The sequence below is a fragment of the Mercenaria mercenaria genome, chromosome 1, assembly GCF_021730395.1.
Source record: "Mercenaria mercenaria strain notata chromosome 1, MADL_Memer_1, whole genome shotgun sequence".
Lineage (NCBI taxonomy): Eukaryota > Metazoa > Mollusca > Bivalvia > Venerida > Veneridae > Mercenaria > Mercenaria mercenaria.
This window is the reverse complement of record NC_069361.1, coordinates 76366913-76383281: the sequence shown is the minus strand read 5'-3', so window position 1 is coordinate 76383281 and position 16369 is coordinate 76366913. Positions and strand designations below refer to the sequence as shown.

The window sequence follows — 16369 nt, the reverse complement described above, 5'->3', positions numbered from 1 at the left end:
GTTATCATTATAAAAGTTAACTCAATCCTGCATTACAGGATAATTTGTCAGAAACACTAAAAAACTTCCTCCTATAAAACCTCAATCTATACTGAAATATTCTATGAATATTTTTTTTTCTCATTACAGAAGTTATATAAAATTTTATAATAAATTATTAAAAGGGAATCAATGGAGGTTGTACAGGACTAGGTTAGCAAGCTAAAATGGTATTACAATATAAGATTCTTTCACTGGTTGTAGGTGCAGATGGGAATATCCGGCCTCGAGGGTAACTGTTTAGGCGGTAACAAGGCTCCCTGCCGAGTTACCACCTAAACAGTTACCCGAGAGCCGGATATTTCCATCTGCACATATAACCAGTGACAGAATCTTTTTCTTGCATATCAATTTCAAGAAATAATAATAAAAATAAAATCAAACGAACGGCTTTCTTTTTAGAACTATTTCTTATAGCAGTGTATTTAAAAAAAGCGCGGGAAACCAACGTCCGTAAACAGGAAGGACGTCATGACGTTTCAAAACAAATAATAATGTTTAGTTCCGGTTTTGTTTTATCAGTTGCAGCGTAACGTTATGAATTTTTGATAAAATAACGTGATTTGAATCGAGAAATATACTATCAGGAACTAATAGGAACTGTCAAGGTATTGAATTTTTATTCCGTTTTTTAAATAAAATATAAATTACTACATAAATCTTCTACATATATGTAGTTCGTAATACGTCATTTACAGCACGAGAGTCATCTTACACCCCGGGATGTAAGATGGAGTTTTCCAGCACCGGTAAAAATACCGGAAATCCCCGTCTGGTATGCAAGAAACTAGATATGATCATGGAAAACAGTATTTGTAACTACACTGAGTACGTAATGAGGTGTTTCTATATGTTAGCTGCTAAATCATTTTCTAACGAAAAAAACAAAAAAAAATTCATTCACATTAATTTATCTATATCTACCATCTGATTCACGTATGTCATAACATATTTTTTATTAACGAGATAGCCTGAGTTTTGAGATAAGCGAGTTCGAGATATTGAGTTTAAACTGTACAATGTAATATCATTCTAGCATAAACTGCTGTTCTTGTCACTTTTCGGGGCTGTTTTAAACGGAGAGAAAACATGTGTTAACAGGGAGATTCTCGTGCTCACATGCTGTTAAACCACCCTTTTATATATGCACATTCCGTGGCGAAGCATAAAGCATTACGGCCCCACAATGAATATTTCAAAAGGAAATGACGTCAGAAAACAACGCAGATGTTCCCGCGCCTTTCATGGAAATTTATTGACATTGAGGGATAATTTATTCTTGTATTAGTTTTTTATGCGTTTTATGCTAGAATAGTGTTAACACATGTTTATTTTATGTTGTGACATCTTCAGAATCCCTCGGGAAAGTTGGTACCCTTGCCTTACTGGGCTCGGGCACCAACCAGTCCCTCGGGATTCTGCAGATGTTATAACACGAAAAAACATGCGTTATTCCTACAATGGTATTATCTACATTTCAAGAAGAAATCAACAAACTACACAGTTAACTGGAGGAATGGTCAACCCAACATTTAAGTGTCAATTTGTTACACAACCTATTAATAAACTGACTAGACAAGCAGATAAGTTTTTATGCTCCCGAAGGTGGGCATATTAAAATCCCACTGTCCGTCCGTCCATGCGTGTGTGCGTCTGGTAAATTCTTGTCCGGGCTGTAACTCTTCCATCCATAAAGGAATTTTGAAATAACTTGGCATAAATGTTCACCATAATGAGACAACGTGTCATGCGCAAGACCCAGACCCCTAGCTCAAGGTCAAGGTCACACTTAGAAGTCAAAGGTTAACAGGGTATGTTTCGTGTCCGGTCCATAACTCTGCCATTCATGAAGAGATTTTGAAATTACTTGGCATAAATGTTCCTCATAATGAGACGACATGTCATGAGCAAGACCCAGACCCCTAGCTCCAAGGTCAAGGTCACACTTAGAGGTCAAAGGTTAACATGGTCTGTTTCTTGTCCGGTCCATAACTCTGCCATTGATCAAGGGATTTTGAAATTACTTGGCATAAATGTTCCCTATAATGAGATGAGATGTCACGCGCAAGACTCAGACCCCTAGCTCCAAGGTCAAGGTCACACTTATAAGTCAAAGGTGTTTCTTGTCTGGTCCATAACTCTGCCATTTATCAAGGGATTTGAAAATAATTTGACACAAATGTTAACCATATTGAGAAGATGTGTCACGCTTATGACCCAGGCCTCTTAGGTCAAGGTCACAAAATGATAAGTGATTTTTTTGCGCATACAACTGTGGCATTCTTGGGCCTACTTCAGGGGCATTTGTCACCAATGGTGACAGCTCTTGTTGTTCCATAATATTTATGTCTGAAATAACTAAAAAAAATTACCGGTAGATCTAAATATCTGAGACTCTGTAACTAATGACCATCAAAAGACTGAAGTTACTATCAGAATAAATTTTCTTCTGAATCAAAAAAAGAGAAGAAATTAAGGTATTACCATTGTTACACTTTTCACAGCAATGTCAGAACTCACCTTATAACTCATCAATTACACCTATGGTTCAAATGGTAAAGCTTTTACACAGAAAAACCTAGCTTAACTACAGCACAAACTAAATATAAATGTTTCAATAGGTAAGAGAAAGTGAAAAATAACTATTAACAGTCAAACCTGTCACAAAGACCACATTTAAGGTAGTTCTGCACATTTGGATAATTTTTTTTCTAAAATGTAGAATGTGATTTAACCCTGATTTTTCAAAGCATCATGACAATTTATTCTAACAAAATTCAGCCCTTAAAAAAAGACTGGGTTGTGTACTTCATCTTTTGCTGATCTGAAAAATCTGGATCTCAAGAAAGGTTTTGTAATGGGTTTTGTAATGGGAGTCTTCGTTAAAAAATCGCAGCTTTGGTGATATTTCATATCTAGAAGAAATTTCACAATGTATGTGTTAATGAAACTTCTCGAGATGGTTAACTTACTTAATTATCTGCTATCATATGATCAAATAAAATGTAAGTCTATGTGCTAAATAATTTTTGAGATATATACATACGATTGTAGAGATCTGTGAAATTTTATAATATGATTTGGATTTTTTCATATTTAAACATTTTTGTTGTGATAAACAATTTTTAGAAAGACAACAACATTTTTGGTTTTATGTTAAGTCAACAGTTTTTAACACCCAGGTTTTCAAAGTATGATTAACTTTTCAGTTGGCCAAATCTAAGGCTTTATTCTGTGTTTGCCAAATAAATGACATTACCGGTAGTCCAACTGTTAACAAAGGTCGCTTTTAAAATTTCCCGAAGTTAGTCTTTAGAAACAGGTTTGACAGAAGTTTGTTAGTATCAGAGCAAGCATGGTATTAGTAGTGCGCAAATGGTGAAAAATGAGCGACTGAAAAGCAGTAAGAAATAAAGAAGATATCCGCTATATTTGAATACATACTGCCTTATATGGAGGTGTGGTCAACTGTGGTCGATTCATTGATATCTGCGGTCTTTAGAAAAATGAAATAATAAGGAAAAATAACACAAGAAATGGACTATAAAATCAATTTAATAATTGATTACAACCTATTAGCCAAAATAAAACAATATCAAAATCACCTGCATCTTAAAAACTGAACAGAAAGTTGACCTGTTGAAATATTAGAATTTGTCCCATAAAAATACACCAGCTACAACTACGAGTTAAAAGAATACGAGTATATCTTGGAAGAAAAACTGCCATCAAATTCAAGTAAGGCCATCGCTGGATACTAGTTATGGATTGGTGAAGGGGCAGCTGACGTTTTGTGTTAATAGAAACATGGTTTTAATTGACTTGCAGAGCAATAGTCAAAATGATTTGTTTAAAGAAGATCATGGTAGGATAAACTTAACTATTGCATAATAAGGTCAAGCACAGACTATTACCAGTGTTTCCCAACTATTGGTCGGGTACCTTATTATTGACCAGGTACCTAAATATTGACCATGTGCCTAACTATTGGCCAGGTACCAGGAAAAGGTCACGCCACATAACTTATAAAAGGAGTTTATGCTCGAAATCCAACTCAAGAGTGCTCCAGTACATTTTGAGACTAAATGACCAATAATGACTTTAAACCATGAAATGATTGACTGACATTCCAACATGTACTATACGTGCGGGGTCATGCACCCATACCCTTAGGTAAAACAGTGCGATTTCTTTTTCGAGTGAAATCTGTTGGAAAGAACAAATTTTTATTATTGTGCAATGTACATTTCCAAGTCAAAACTATTTTAAACTGATTAAATGCTCATTTTATCAATGATAAACAATATTTCAAATAAATTTATACATTCTGTTAAAAATGTACGTACTTTTCTCATTACAAAGGTACATGTAATTTTCACATTATAAATGCAAAATCATTACAAATATATGTAATTTTCTCATTACAAATACAAAATCATTACAAATATTGAAATTTTCTCATTACAAAATGTAAAATCATTACAAATATATGTGATTTGACCATTACGAATATATTGTATTTGACCATTACGAATATATGTAATTTGACCATTACAGATGTATGTTATTTTCTGACTTAAATCTCTTTAGCTTCTAATCTACCTGCAAAATATGAAGCTGGCAAAACACGTGTCCCTTATACCATAAACATATAAATGTGTAGATACAAAACAAAAACTTACTTGCATTACTAACCCATAAAACTTTGTGTAATGAGATTCAAATCAAACTTAGTACAGCATCATGCCTCCAGATGTATACCACAATAGCATTTTTTTAAAGTAGAAAACCAATGTTTATAAATTATCATAAATCAACAATATTTATAAAGATATTTTAGAAGAGTGATATAAAATACAGATAGATTCCTTATATTTTACATCACATTTTCACTTCTCTACTAAAACATAAAACAGTCTCCACATAAGTGGTTCTATAAAACAATTCTGTATAAAACTCATTGGGTCTTTGTTTATACATCTTATCTACAATTAACAATAAATTACTCTTAAAAGAATGAGAACAATCTGCAGGCATGCCACTTTAATTCAAAATCAATGAGCTTAGAATAGTACAGATTCATCTGACTTTTCCAAAAGCAACCATTACCTTGTGCATAAAGTATTATATATACAAGTACTTACTTTTTCCTTCCAAAAATATTCTTTAATTGGTCTTTGAAATGTGACTTCTTTTTAATCTTTGATACATCTTCTGATGATTTAGATAATGCTGCACCCGACTTTTTCAGTACTGGTATTTTTGTTTCCTTCATAGCACTTTTCATTGGTGTGCTAGAGCCATCACTCTCTGCTGCTAAAGCAGCACCAAGGTCATTTGTTGATTTAGGCCGCTCTCTCTCCACAGAGGCTCTTGTAGGACTTTTGGACCTTTTAGGTATTAATGACACCTCTGCAGAATTCCTCTGGGGACTCGTTCCTCTTCTTGCAGGTTTCGCTAAATTAGAATTTTCCACCTGGCTTTTAAATTTTTCATAAGGGCTCATAGTTGGGCTTGTAGATCTTGCTGTTGGACTTGTTGCCCTCTCAAGTTTCTGTATTTGTCTAGCTGAAGCAGACGAATCCGACTGAAACTTGGATGGTGTTTTTGAGGAGCCTGCTTTTCGATACAAACCTTGCTTTTGTTCAACTGGTTCACCATTTAGCACTGGTTCATTAGAATCTACAGGAGAATTGACAACAACTTGGTTTGTTGGGGAGGAAAATGTTCTGAGAACTACTGGTTTTGTTTCGCCTTTCTTTGCTACAACATTTATTTCATTAAACTGTTTTTGTATGCTTGCATTTGTAGGTGAAGACACTTCAGTTCTTAACTGTCTTCTTTCTTCACTTATTTGTTTCTTGCGTTCAAAACTTAATCTCAGTTTATCCACAGCTCTTAACACTCTTTCCTTTGTAGCTCCTTCTGAATCATCTTTCACATCATTGTCATCAGTTTCAGATGTATTTTTATTCTTCTCATTCACTTTATTTTCACTATTAACTTCATCTCCGCGAACAAATCTTCCGCTTTCTTTTTTAGTACCAGTGAAACTACTGAATGTATCAGTTGTTGGAGACACACTTGTGACTGGTTGAAAATGTTTTTGTTCCTTAACAGGAGTGGAGGTTTTTTCCATACTGGCAAAAGTTGGAAGACGTGATTTTGTGGCATTGGATGTGTCAGCTGTATTACCCTGATTAATTTTATTGCGGTTTTGGAAATAGTATACAACATTGTCAGTATTTACTGGACTTGTGCTCTCCCTTGGCTCAACTGGTGAAGTAGCAAATGAGAGTTTTGAGTTTGTTTGGCTTTCATTACTGGCTTTTTTACCATTCTGACTGGCAGATGTAACAGAGTTATCAACAGACGACACTTTCATATTCTCATCTGCTAGAATATCCAATTTTGTTAATTTTCCTGAATTTACACCTTCAGTTTCATTTTCAGATTTTACTTTACTAACAGAATTATTGTCTCCTGCTTCAGCAGTTTGAGTATCACCTTTTTCCAGACAATCAGCTGTATAAGCTATTACATCAGTCAATTTTGTGAATGAATTTGGTCTTGCCATAGCAGATGGTTCGGGACTTGCAGGACTTTGTGGTGCAATGACTTGGGTTGAGACAACACCTCCCTGACTAACACCTGTTTTTCCTTGAGTGTTAGTGTTAGATAAATTTAAATTACTTGGTCTGTTTGGTGAAGCATCAAAAGACATTGATTTTCCATGTGGAAGACTTTGTGCAACTGTTGGAATTGGACTCTGTCGGGCCGGTGATTTTCTAGGGGACTCTGCTCTGGGAACTTTCCTTTTAAGACTTCCATTAGTTTGCACTTTGTCTGCTGCATTATCCTTTATATTTTTTGGATTAGTTCTGGATTTTTTGTCTCTTGGAAGGGTACTCTGTTTTTTATCATCAAATAAACTTTGAGCTAAGGAAGCTGCCAAGTTTTCCTCAGATGTAGAACCAGTCTGCTGTTTGCTGATATGAGTAACACTGCGTGTATAACTCGGAGGTTGTGGGGAAGCATTCTGCCGCCACTTTGGAACCATTATTTTTGGTCTATGAGAATCTTGCAAAAGCTTCATGGGCTTAACATCATGATCAAAATCAGCATCATTTTCGTAATCATCATCGTCATCATCATCACCATAAATTCCATAGTCTTCTTGTGCATTTTCCTCATCCTGATTAGTGTCCTCATACATTTCAGCCTGTATATTATGTCTTAGAATTCTGTCTTTCGCTGTCATGAATTGTTTGTGATAGGAAACATGACCGTCTGCTGCACCATGATCAAGGTACTGTTCCCCTGAATTGCCTGTTTCTGCTAGTAACTTTTGCAGAGACAACTGTAATTCTTGTCTAGATCTGTCACTGGAACTGGAATGTGGAGGTGATATGGCCAGACTGGCCTGATGAGCTAATAATTCCAAAAATTCATCTTGTTGATCATGTGACCCATAAGAAAATTCCATAGCAGACGCAGGTCTCTGTCTCATTTTTTCTGCATACTCCTCCCGACGCTTAGCACTTTCAAAGTTATGAGCACTTGTTGACTGTGGAAGAACTTGTGGGGTTAAAGGTCGGAGATAGTTACGGTTTATTACTGGTCGGTGACCATCTGGTGTTTTATGTGACCTTGACCGTCTGCTATTGCTGTTTTCCCTTGGCAATGGAAGCTTTGAGAGGGAAGAGAACATCTTAGACTGAGGTAGAGAGTTAAGATACGGTGACATTCGGCCATCTTGGACACCTGGTGGCTGATGGGATAGATCTGGATGACTACCATAACCAGACTGCTTACGACCTCGAGGTGTAGAAGGATGACCATCATGTCTTGCATGTCCATGGATTCCTTGTTCCCTTTTCTCTCGTAAAACTTGCAGCAAATATCTGATAAATTTGTAAATAAAATATATTCATTATAATATAAAACATTAAATACACAAACATGACATAGTTGTTTTAATGATATTTGGTTTGGTTTCAATTAAACAGTATTTAAGTTAAGTGCAGCAGTCAGTTAACCCAACTAGTATTTCTGGATTCCAAACCAGAAATTTGTTATTGGCAAGTAACCATACGAATCAGAAGTAGATGACAAATGACCTCAGACATAATGACCTTCAACACAGAGACCATATGTCTCTTCCTGTATTTAAATCTATGACTTTCAAAACAATTTTCTTTTTGCTGGCCAATTGTAAAGTCTGGAACAAACACAATGTTTTAAATATCTATATTAAGATGCTCAAAGACTGATGTAGTAGTACAACAAGTCATAAATATTTTATTGATGTCATTCTCACAAAACTTAATATCTGCATCTTTAGTTTATGCAAATTTATTCAGCTCTTGAAGGAAGTTTAAATATTTCATCGCTCTTGGGCCAACGTCATGAAATTACTGATACTGGTGTAATATGAGGTGGCCAGTTCATGACCTCAGTATGGTTTGAAATTAGCACCTTCAGGAAAGTGGCTGACACAGTATCCAGTATTATACGACACCTCTGCTATTTACTGTTATAAGACTTCCCAGTTTGGACAAAAACAACTATTTTATTGGGCAATAAATTCATGAATATTATTTGTTAGTCAAGATTTATTTTCATGCATTGACACATTCATGAATTACACGGAATTAGTCACTGTACATAATACGGATTGCTCTGTGTACCACTCAGACAACAGTTTCCATAAATCTTAAAACATTCATTGTTTTTTCCATGTAATAAAGCAAACAACTGAACAATTCAACACCGACTGACACACATACCGTACCTGCGTGTTGTGTTTGGAGACATTGGAGATTTTGCTCGCTCTTCTTCATTAGAGTGAACACCTGAATCTCGCGAGATATGGTTCGCTTCTCCGCTACTAGCACTTGACTTTGACCTTGCAGAGTGACCCGTGTCCCGGGATCTGAAAACAACAAATGTGCAATAATAAACTTAGTAATTATGCATTTTCTTACCATGCACACAACTTGAAAAACTTGAATGTAAAAAAAAAATGTTGTCTATATTTACATTAAATCCAGGTAGAATATTTATGATTGAATTCTACAAAACAGGAACAAGACTGGTTATCCTATATACTTTCTGACTAAAGATTATTCAGATACTTAAATTTAGCATGAAAACAGATCAAAATTGAGCCGTGCCATGAGAAAACCAACATAGTGGGTATGCGACCAGCATGGATCCAGACCAGCCTGCGCATCCGCGCAGTCTGGTCAGGCTCCATGCTGTTCGCTTTTAAAGCCTATTGGAATTGGAGAAACTGTTAGCGAACAGCATGGATCCTGACCAGACTGCGCGGATGCGCAGGCTGGTCCGGATCCTTGCTGGTCGCATACCCACTATGTTGGTTTTCCCATGGCATGGCTCAAATGTTAATTGAAACCTATGCAATCAGAGATTAGTACAAATATAAGGGGTACATTTTAGAAAAAAGCTTTTTCCTGCATTAAATAATTACTATTTTCACAATGTGGGGAGAATTAGTACAAATGTCCAAGTGGACAAATCGGTTGAATATTACAAAAGAAATTCGAGTCCCAGTTAGGCAATAACTTTTTCCCATCCTGTTACTTGAATAACGCTTTTGATAGATAAAAGCTAAAAGCCACAATAATTGAAGAGTGTAAAGGTAATTTTTATAAAATCAGGTACTTATTTTATTATATACAGATGTCAATTTAGACCAAAAAACATGGTTGATCCGCATTTGACTGGTTGACTACTGATGTTTATACCTTGGTACAACAGAAGGCTAAGTATACCTGGTTGACTGCTGATGTTTACACCTTAGTGCAACAGATGGCTGAATATACTAGTTAACCAGTTGACTGCTGATGTTTATAGCTAATGCAACAAAAGACTAAGTATACTTGTTAACCGGTTGAATGCTGATGTTTATAGCTAATGCAACAAAAACCTATGTAGGCTTGTTAACTGGTTGAATGCTGATGTTTATAGCTAATGCAACAAAAGCCTATGTATACTTGTTAACCAGTTGAATGCTGATGTTTATAGCTAATGCAACAAAAGCCTATGTATACCTGTTAACCAGTTGAATGCTGATGTTTATAGCTAAGTGTAACAAAAGACTAAGTGTACCTGTTAACCAGTTGACTACTGATGTTTATAGCTTGCATGGCATGTTCAAGGTCATCATTCATACTGTTCAGGAACTGTTTAAGTCGGGTCAGAGATGATTCCAGGTAATACCTGTCTGGGTGGTCTGCTGGCGTGTGCTTCAGTAATGTCTACAATAACACATAAATGTTTACTTCATTTCAAACATCTGAACAAAAGTGAGATACTTGCTTATATTTATTTAAAGCATCACAGAAATTTAGGGTATCAAAGTAATTACAAGACAAAACATTTTTCTTCTAATGTTTGCTTAGTTACATCAGATCCCTCAGGAATGTGCAGTATTTATGCATTTTGGCTGAATCTGTCTATTTTAACGTTTACAATAACATGTTTAAACTTTTACATTTTAACATTTTACATTTTCTAGAATTTATATTTGAAATAAAGGACAGAATGAAATGAATAACTGCAAAAGCCACCTTACTTGTATACCTTTAATATGCACAGACTTTAATTACTCTATTACCAGAAAACATTTGCAGACAGTAAGATCTACGTGTATACTGTGAAGTCATTTATAGTTGGGAGGTGTGGGGGTTGGGGGGGGGGGGGGGGGGCAAGACTAATTTTTGTTGACATAACCCACAAAATTAAATCTCAGTGAACAAGTAAAATTCCCATTCTTTATGTCAAAAATCGAAATCCACAAATTCATATCCCCACAAAATAGCCATTTTTGGCTAAAAACCACAAAATTAAATTAGCCTTATATAAATGTCCTACATAATGTTGTAAATGACTGTCTTACCTTTAACAGTATAGAATATTTTGGTACTTGTTGTAAGGGTGCTAACAACAGAGGTAACACTGGTGCATTGGCCAAACATTGACTCTGAAACAGTTAAAACATTTTTTAAAGATTAACTTTTTCTCTGAAACTTTAGCTTTTACTGATCATGGTTTTTTACCTATTTATACATCTGGTTAGATTTTCCAAAAAAAAAAATAACAGCATGCAACAATCAAATAAATAGGAAAATGCATAAAGTTTAAAAGAAAAGACATACCGGAGCAGACAGCTCCAACATCTTGAAACATAATTATGAATAAGATATACACATATTATACCTGCACAAGTTCTCTTTAAGTGTGGGAATGAAATTCACTGATGAAATATATATATAATTATAGATATTATACCTGCATAAGTTCTCTGAAGTGTGGGGAATGAGTGAACCATTTATTCATGGAGTTGATGATGGTTGGAAAGTCATTGATGAAATCTTTGTACAGCAACAAACCATCTCCCTGAAATGAAAAAAGAATAGTCTAAAGCTTTATGAATACTATAAATTATAAATATTCATTGTCATTTTTATTTCGCAATATAACAGACAACAATTCATGTTGTTAAAAATTTGCGCTTCATAGTTTTTTCTACTCTGCTAGTCAATTTATTTATCTTTTAATGGTATATCAGGTTAAACAGTTTCATACAAGAAGATTTTTAAAGTTTCCACTGTATAGTGACCATGCCCCCTGGTGGCCATGTTTTTTGACGAATCGGTATAATTTGAACAAACTTTGTAGAGGGTGACATAAGGACCATTTTGGACATTTGATATTCCTTACAGATACCCTAATGTCTACAGACCTGAATAATCCAAATAAGAGTTTCACATGCTGTAGTCATGCTTCATGTATCACAGAAAAGGTTACCTTTACTAATACCCTTATACATAATGTATATATATGATAAATATACACATTAGAAAACTCTTCTTGGAACAATTTATTTCAACAATTGAATGATGCATTTTTAAATTGCTTGAATATATACATGATGTACAGTAATATAAAGGCTTTAACCTACATCTTGGGATTCTGTGAACTTGGCAAATATGTCTCCGATAACACCGGTATTCTTCCATTTCTTCATTCGTTCTTCTATCTTTCTCAGTATGATACAATGCTGCTCGTATATGTGTGGAATGTAAGATGGGAAGAGCAGGTGTAATTCTCTACGCCCGAGGATCTCGCTATCCCGCAGCGGGTTCATGTAATCCTCTAACAAGGCCCATAACTGTGAACAGTACTCTCGTTCTACATCTGCTATATCTCTAGCAGCTTCTTCTCTGTGAACTATGGAGTACAGAAATTGCCACTATGATATTGATATTTCTCCAAATAACTGCTAAATGCACGTGTAAAAAAAACATTTGAATATGTTCATATACTGAAAAATGACAATGGAATTTACCAACAATAGTGATTTTTGCTCAGTTTACTGTATGAGGAATAAATGAAACAGTGTTATCATATTTTCTGGTCCTTCCGATGAAGTCCATTCAAATTATTTGTGTAACAGAGTCACACTTAACCTGGTGCTAAAATCCATAAGAGATGTAACACATTTCACTACCTCTCATCAAAGAGCTATAAAAATAAATAGATTGGCAACTTGAAAGGCATATAGAGCAAATCTTGCCAACCTCCCGTGACAAAAAAAGGAGATCTCGTTTACCGGAAGTGGCGCTTTCTCCACGCGCCATTTTGTATGAGAAAACAATTATTCATCGGTAAAATAATTATCACCGTATGACCACGCTTCTTTCGATGGCAAAAAAAAACCGTGTACTTCGTGTCTTAAGACCATTTCACATTAAACTAATTTTGTTTTAGAAGCTAACATGTATTTCAAATGTAGTTTTAAAGGTGCAAATTGTAACTCCATGCCCGCCGATGTTTGTTTTTAGCAAGATAACGCCGAATCACGCTCTGACACGAGCTCACGCGAGATTACAGCCAGTTGCCATTCTGTGTATTTTATACTTCTTTGCTCTCATGAACAGACTTGATTAAACTGAGTCTGCTTTTAGCTCACTTAGTTGCATTCTATGCTTTCATAGGATATTCTACAGATTTTATTTTCAAAATGTTTTGCAAGTTTGCTTTCTTACAGATTGTATTTTTAAAATGTTTGCAATTCTACTATCAGACACTACATGATCAAGAAATATTTTTGTAATTTTGATATCCTGAGTTATAATAAGCTCAGCTGTACTTTACAGACAATATGTACTAAATTAAAATTAACTGTTCACTAATACATTTTGGTTCTTACCATCATTCAAAAGTAATGTAACATTAATACAATCAGTAAATCTCAAAAACAAAAAATACATATGGTCGTTTTTTCAAGTCCACATTCTAGTATTATAGTCTATATATCTACTTTATGTTACCTTCGCCGAGAACCTGCTGATGTGGTGGCACTTTTTGACTGTGTCTGTTAGTTTCTTCATATTGAACTATGTACATGCAAGATAATCAGGTTACAGTCTAAGACTTATAAATAGCACACAAACTATCAAAATATCATAACATGAGTAAATCTATATGACAAACATTAAACCACAAAACATTTGAGCCATGCCATGGGAAAACCAACATATTGGCTTTGCGACCAGCATGGATCCAGACCAACCTGCGCATCCGCGCAGTCTGGCCAGGATCCATGCTGTTCGCTTTCAAAGCCTATTTCAATTAGAGAAACTGTTAGCGAACAGCATGGATCCTGACCAGACTGCGCGGATGCGCATGCTGGTCTGGATCCATGCTGGTCGCAAACCCGCTATGTTGGTTTTCTCATGGCATGGCTCATTTATAATAATTGTATCTAAATCTATATTTTCCACAACACAATAAATATGGGATGTGATGTTCATAAAAAAAAATTGAAATGTTATATTTTTTTATTAATTAAGATATCAACAGAACGTATTATGTTAAAATGAGTATTGTTTTTAGTGCATATGACTAAATAATTAATAGTTTGATATTCGTGAAATGCCAACTAACACACTATAAAATTTAAGGGGGACAACTGTACAATTTATGGTAAACATGCAATGAGATATAATAGTTATGTAAGACACACAATTTAACACTGAAGTGTGAAGAAACACTGAGGTTGTTATACTTACAACTGCTGTGTCTTTTCATTGCACGATGTCCACTGTCACTCTGAAAATATACAAGATTATAGACCTTTCTGAACATGTGTCTGTGGCCAAGCAGACAAACCAACCAATATACTGATATATGCCCTATCCCACATGAATACATTTTCAAAATTTTCAAGACTACTACAGTATGTCTGTCATTCAAAAACATCCTAGAATCACTCTGTTACCATAATGATTATGTTTGATTAGGTCTGGTGTTATCAAAACAACAGCTTACCCTTGAATACCTGCAGTTTAAAAAGCCAAAACAGCATGCACCTACAGAGTTGCATAAAAATTCTCCAATCAGGTGCATCTTCTGAAACGTTTAAATGGTCGTGACTGTGGAAGTGTATAGAAGACTAAAATCAGTTTTAATAACAGTTGTTACACATTGTTAGCTTCCTTCAGAACTTAATCTCAGGCATTTCAGAAAATAACCAAGTAAGGAAACAGTTATTTTATGAATGTTTTGAAAACAGCCAAACTTTTGTTCCTAGGTATTGAGGACAACATAAAGAACTGTATGTTGCTCTTGGCCTAATGGCCTATGGTAATAACACTTAAGCCATCCCTGCTATCTTGGGAAAACAGTTCTGTTCCCTAAACAACCATGAAAAAACTATAATTCTAACATAGAATGTGTGTTGTTATTAAAGCATTATTTTACCTAATAATGTCTACTGTTATCAAAACATTTTGTTACCCTAGAATTCTACTATTTAAACATTATGTTACCCTAGAATGTCAACTGTTAACAAAACATTATGTTACCCTAGAATGTCTACTATTTAAACATTATGTTACCCTAGAATGTCTACTGTTATCAAAACATTTTGTTACCCTAGAATGTCTACTATTTAAACATTATGTTACCCTAGAATGTCAACTGTTAACAAAACATTATGTTACTCTAGAATGTCTTCTATTTAAACATTGCGTTACCCTAGAATGTCAACTGTAATCAAAACATTATGTTACCCTAGAATGTCAACTTTTATCAAAACATTATGTTACCCTAGAATGTCTTCTATTTAAACATTATGTTACCCTAGAATGCCAACTGTAATCAAAACATTATGTTAGAATGTCTACACTTTATCAAAACATTAAGTTACCCTAGAATGTCTTCTATTAAAACATTACGTTACCCTAAAACATTGTTACCCTAAAATGTCTTCTATTTACCCTAAAACATTATGTTACCCTAAAATGTCTTCTATTAAAACATTATGTTACCCTAGAATGTCTGCTGTTGTCTTCATCATCACTAGATGCTGTAGAAATGTCAAGGTTGAGACATTTCTCTCCTAACGCTTGTGTCAGGTTCAAACTCCTTGATACAGCAGCCGTCAGGGAGGAGTCCGAGTTATAACCATCCCCACCTACAGTTTTAACAAGGTGACAATGATAATAGGAAGGTATTAAGCTGACTATTACATTTTAGGTCTTTAATTCAAATCCTATTATAGTAAATTAAAAACTCAAAGTTTGTCACTACAAAATTAAGGTTTGTGACTCAAAACTCTTATCCTATTAAAGCAAGTTTGACATACAAAGCATGCCACTCCAAACTCTAAATTGGTGACTTGAAACTCTTATGTTCTGAACTTGAAATATGGCCTTTCCAACTTGAAACTTCATGCTTTCAACCTGGAACTCAAACTTTGTTCTACTATATGTAACTTGAAATTGGAACTTATAAACTTAACTTGATCTTTTCAACTGAAACTCAATGCTTATAACTTGAAATTTAAAGTTGTAACTTGAAATTTTCAACTTGAAACATAAGACACTCCTATTCAAGGTGAAAGTTATCTTACTTGGTAAAAAAATAATGAAAAAACATTGAACAAAATTACGAAGCAATTTCAAAAATAGGACAAGTAAGAAATGCAATTTATACAGTGAAATATTGATGTTTTTCATAAAGGTAGATGTAAGATATCACTGACTCACCTCTGTGATGATTCTGTAAGCTGTTCAGGTAAGGGTGAACCATTGGAGCTACATCAGGTGGAATGACATTGTTGTTTTCCTTCAGTGAACCACCAGAAAGTCTCAGTCTATGTAAAATATACATAAAGTAATGTCATTTAATATCAAGAATCTTCTTACTGAATCATTATTGTGCCGCACCATGTGAAAACCAAAATAGTGCATTCACGACCAGCATGGATCCAGACCAGCCTGTGCATCCATGCAGT

The 16369-nt window shown here is 34.8% G+C and overlaps 1 protein-coding gene across 6 annotated transcripts in view; it reads right to left on the bottom strand.

Annotated features, from left to right (window-relative positions):
- Positions 1 to 16369, bottom strand: part of LOC123533591 (uncharacterized) — a 43609-nt gene that overhangs the window by 1268 nt on the left and 25972 nt on the right. For 2 of the 6 annotated variants that reach the window (XM_053551328.1, XM_053551351.1), the window contains exons 5-14: positions 16122 to 16228; positions 15402 to 15547; positions 14142 to 14181; positions 13401 to 13466; positions 12029 to 12297; positions 11356 to 11463; positions 10964 to 11047; positions 10174 to 10322; positions 8834 to 8974; positions 5184 to 7943 (exon numbers count right to left, since the gene is read on the bottom strand). In XM_053551328.1, coding sequence (XP_053407303.1) covers positions 5184 to 7943; positions 8834 to 8974; positions 10174 to 10322; positions 10964 to 11047; positions 11356 to 11463; positions 12029 to 12297; positions 13401 to 13466; positions 14142 to 14181; positions 15402 to 15547; positions 16122 to 16228 — 3870 coding nt within the window. Of the gene's footprint in view, positions 1 to 3483; positions 3536 to 4205; positions 4246 to 5183; positions 7944 to 8833; positions 8975 to 10173; positions 10323 to 10963; positions 11048 to 11355; positions 11464 to 12028; positions 12298 to 13400; positions 13467 to 14141; positions 14182 to 15401; positions 15548 to 16121; positions 16229 to 16369 lie in introns of those variants that run through there. The other 4 variants (XM_053551335.1, XM_053551345.1, XM_053551346.1 and 1 more) reach the window with 4 other exon arrangements.